Raw genomic sequence first — 4,504 nt, forward strand, 5'->3', positions numbered from 1 at the left:
TCAGCTGTACAGGTAGCCGAGGAAGCCCCCCGCTGTCGGCACACGCATGTCCATCTCCCTCAGGCCAAAATACTGCGAGTCGTACTGCGCATGCTTTGTTGTGACGGCCATGTTGCCATCTGATGAAAAGTCACTTTGACGACATGTTGCTTCTGCTGTCCATTTTGGGTAGGACACCGTCGCCACGTGGTCCTTTGGAGTATACCCTTTCCCTTCGTACATACACGATGAAGTGCCGGGCTGTAACTCCTGCATGTTGGACGTTTCTTCCATCTGAGGGGAAACCTGGCTGATACAGTCGTACCACGTTGTGGCGCCTGCGCGTTCAGGATCCGTTAGGGAATCTTGATTGCTCGATGTAACGGTGCTACTGCAAGGCGCTTGGTTGTTTCTAGACAGATAGTGCACAGTTGAGCTGGGCATGTCCGTGTGCTTGTAGAGAGGGTTAGGAGGTGTGGATGGCATGACGGTCTGGGGTGTCCAGCACCCATTGCGCCGCCACCTGTCGTCCTGAACTGGCTGGTAGGCCTGGCATGACCCGAACGGCTGTCCCGTGTACACACTTGACGCAGGCGAATGACAGATGCCATTGCCGTATGTAGGGTAACTGGCTGTGTGCGCGGAGTAATAGTTCTGAGCTGAATTTGACATGGCAGGACCACCTTGGTGGGTTCCGTTCCACACGGGTCTCGGTGATGGCGGGGGTGAGGGTAATGGGTTGTGAAATTCTGACGAACTGAAGTCGCAATACGGGTTACCAACCAAGCGATTGACATGTTCCCAACCATGGCCTACTCTTGGATATGAATTCTTATCAGTTTGCTCAGGGTTTCCAACTCTGTGGATGTAGCCGTCCGTCATGGGATAATAGAAGGGAAAGACGTGGGGGTAGGTGTTTGCAAAATATTGGTTTGTGTTCATACTGGGGACGTCGTCGCAGCGCCGGCTGTCTTTGCGGGGTCGTTTGCGAGAGGAGGGGTTCGACGCAGGGGACGAGGAGTCCCTGTCAGAGCCGGAGTGCATGCTCGATGGGCATGCGCCGTGCGGGCTGTGCAATGATACCGAGAACTCGTCCTTCAGGCCGCCGTACACATCACCAGGGGTGCAGCGACGTCGCCTGAGGGATTTCCCGCTAGAGTGCCCGCAGGGTGAGTAGTCGATGTCGTCTGCAGGCATGGCCTCATACGGGTACTGGAGGGCTGTCCCGGCATGCATCGCGCGCAGTAGATCCTCGGTTCCGTAGCGCCTGCGCAGTAAAGCTCCCTGGGGAGAAAACAGAAGTCCTCCTCCCTAGAAGATTGAAGAGGAAAAATATTCAGAATAAGTTCCAATTCTCGATGATGAAATACACATAGCGATATGCATTGTACACTGAGTTATACAATGAACTTGCTTCCATGATGGTATTTAAAAGCATCCTCGACAAATTTCCAAATGTTCGACATCAAATGAATAATTTCATCAACGATAATTACATAACGTTATATTTTTGCATTCACGGCGATAACATCAGACTGTCCGCCGGGCCATAACATTGACGTACAACATTGCCGGGAAGTCTATTGCCTGAAGTCCTTTGCGTGGGATTCTTATCCGCACATAAGACTCTCATCAGTCAACAACTGACAGTTTGAAACATGGAAGATTGTATAACATACCTGACGGGGCAGTGGGAAAACACGATGGATTTCCTGGAGTTTTTCAGAACGACTTTTCCTCGGGAGTGTAGCCAGACTGCGGCATGATCTTTCTTCAGGGCTCGGAAATACATCGACTGTACATCACTGTTGTCAAGAACTGCAAGAAAGAAAAATAGATATATTAGAAATGCGTGTGAAGACAGGGACCATTGTACATTGTAATTGAAAGGACATCCCCTGTGATCATTGCTGTGATGAAAAAAAGTATATTTGCTGATAGAGAGATCTCGTTGACCATACTTTGCACGTTGCAAATAATATCAGTAAAGTTTCGTATTTGTTTATTCCTTTATACACTAGAGCCTTTCCTGAACCCTAATATATTTTTTAAAGTTGCCATTGGATGAGAATACTCACGTGACTTATGACACTCGTAGCAAGTCGCCAGATCGTCAGGATGGACTAGGCTGTAGAATGACGTTCCCTCCAGCTCCCCTGGATCGTACTCCAGGATCTCTGAAACTCTGCGGAAAAACGAAATTGGATCAAAGTTTGATCTCAAGTTGGTAGGGTGTAATGAGGAACATGGCAACTTCACTGACAGAAATGTTGACCTTGTTGGTCCTACCTGTCGTGCAAGGCTTTAATTTTGAAGTCGATGTCATGTTTGGACCAGAAGGCATTCTGCCGCGTGTCTCCACAGGGGTCGGTGGTCAGGAGGACGTACGGACGGCACACCACGAAGGCGATCTGCGCAGACGTCCGACTGGTCGGTTTCACCTTCTCCGGGAATGATCGCATCCTCCCCGTGCAGTGTACCTTCTGTGGAAACATTACAGGGAGTTTTAGGCACTACCCTAAAAATGAGAATGTTACCAATAATTAAAACGTTGTATAACAAGCTAAGCACGGCACAACTCGACGTACGTAGTTTTTGTCCGTAGGTTTTTTTTGGCCACATCCGCCACGTTTTTCTGAAAACGTGGGGAAGGAATGGCAAGAACAGAGAGGGGGTACGTCAACGCACGCCACTCGCACGGTTGCTTAAGGTAATAAGTATGCGGTCTGCATGTGTACGCAGAAACGGTGTGCTCCCAAATCCATTGGATTCCGTACGATTTTGTACGGTGGCCGGACTTACCATTTAAGCTAAGGGCACAACCCGCCGTACATGCAAATACGTGCTGTCTACGTGCTAAAACATGGGCAATCTTTCGGGATCCGTAAGTGGTAAGTCCGTACGAACTCGTAGGGAATCCGACGGATTTTGGAGCACGCAGACACGCCGTAGAAATTTACATGCAGGAAAAATCGTATGCCGTGCATTAACGTACTCCCTCCCTGCTCTTGCCAGTCGTTCCCTACGTTTTCAGAAATAAGTGGCGGATGTGGCCTCCCAACGTACGGACAAATTGCACGCACGGCGGGTTGTGCCCTTAGCTTAACTGATCCCAAAAGATTGCCCACGTTTTAGCACGCAGACAGCACGCAGTTGCACGTACGGCGTATTGTCCCCTTAGCTATAGCGAAATCAAGTAAATACACCATTCGGCCCCCTGTTTCAAAAGTACATGTCGTTGGTCATAATATTACGTATACGTCGCATGATAACGCAGCGAGGACGACCAAGAATAAAACAGAAGTACGTACAACATAACCGGTGCTGGTCCCATTGAAGCACTTCAATCTGCAGAGAAAGGACACTTCTTTGCTGTTGTCTGCCTCCACCGCGTCCGCTGTAGGATGGTCTTGAACATCACTCTGAGTGTAAAATACAATTATTCATGGTATTTGTCTCTCTCCACCTTATCCTGTTACAATTCATATAACAGTTAACATAAACATAAAACACATAACATGAAACAGTTCAAAAGGCTAGTTCAAAAAAGGAAAGTCAAGGATCGTAACCAATGGTGAAAATACACTTAGCATGTCGCATAAAAGTCTTGAGTCAACCATAGTGAGGGTGGGGAAAGGATAGGAAAAGGGAGAAACATAAAAAGCCAGGGCAAGTCACCTACTTGTGCATCGGATGAGGACGAGGTCCCTTGTTTCACCGATGACTTCTCTGTGGAAGTTGGTCGTTGGTCAAGTACGCCCTCTGGCTTTTTGTCAGCGGTACTACAAGCTGTAAACCTCTGCTCCAGCACTGACTTCAAGTCGTGGTGGTCATCGGGATGGACAATCCCGTAGATGCAACGGTGCAGAAGGTCCACCTGGCGATAGACCACGGTACCGGTGACAATTAAAGAAACATACTGCCCTATACGTTCGCTCAAGCGACCTCAATGTCGACAGCCTTGTTGTGATACTATCAAGCAGAACTGAATTTACAAACACGAAACACAGATAGGGATCTATTTACTACTAAAAAGACGTGAAACCAATGCTACATGTTTTGCAATCATTCATGTCTATCGTTCCAATTTTCTGTGTCGGATACCAATCACCGTTCACTTTGATAATTGCTTTGAGAATCAGATTGCGATGTTGACGATGAATGAAGAGGATTATAAATATAGTGGGACTAATACATGATAAGATGGCGAAACATGAAATTGCTCTCATACATCCCTGAAAATTTTTGAAACGTTCTGTAAGCCTGCCAATAACATTTGGCTTAACCTTCGCGTCCTGTCAGTCTCCTGTTGGCACTCAGTCCGGGAACAACATTGGGTCCGGGTCAACGGGAACAAACGTGAACACACACCATAAACAACTGACCGAAATCGTTATTTTCACGGCGATCAGAATCATGTTGGAGAAGCTGCGCGTACCTGACTGAAACCGATGGTAGCGGAGATGTTGGACGACACGTACAGGATCGTCCCGTCTGACGTCACCACCATAGGAAGCCGTCCAGC

General features: G+C 48.1%; 1 protein-coding gene across 1 annotated transcript in view; it reads right to left on the reverse strand.

Annotated features, from left to right (window-relative positions):
* The window catches only part of LOC118413579 (aryl hydrocarbon receptor nuclear translocator homolog), a 15,726-nt gene continuing 11,222 nt past the window's right edge, over window positions 1-4,504 (reverse strand). Inside the window, exons 4-10 of the mRNA XM_035817106.1 lie at window positions 4,418-4,498; window positions 3,662-3,856; window positions 3,291-3,401; window positions 2,269-2,462; window positions 2,058-2,164; window positions 1,664-1,797; window positions 1-1,290 (exon numbers count right to left, since the gene is read on the reverse strand). Of these exons, the coding sequence (XP_035672999.1) occupies window positions 1-1,290; window positions 1,664-1,797; window positions 2,058-2,164; window positions 2,269-2,462; window positions 3,291-3,401; window positions 3,662-3,856; window positions 4,418-4,498 (2,112 nt within the window). The remainder of the gene's footprint in view (window positions 1,291-1,663; window positions 1,798-2,057; window positions 2,165-2,268; window positions 2,463-3,290; window positions 3,402-3,661; window positions 3,857-4,417; window positions 4,499-4,504) is intronic.

The sequence above is a fragment of the Branchiostoma floridae genome, chromosome 4, assembly GCF_000003815.2.
Source record: "Branchiostoma floridae strain S238N-H82 chromosome 4, Bfl_VNyyK, whole genome shotgun sequence".
Lineage (NCBI taxonomy): Eukaryota > Metazoa > Chordata > Leptocardii > Amphioxiformes > Branchiostomatidae > Branchiostoma > Branchiostoma floridae.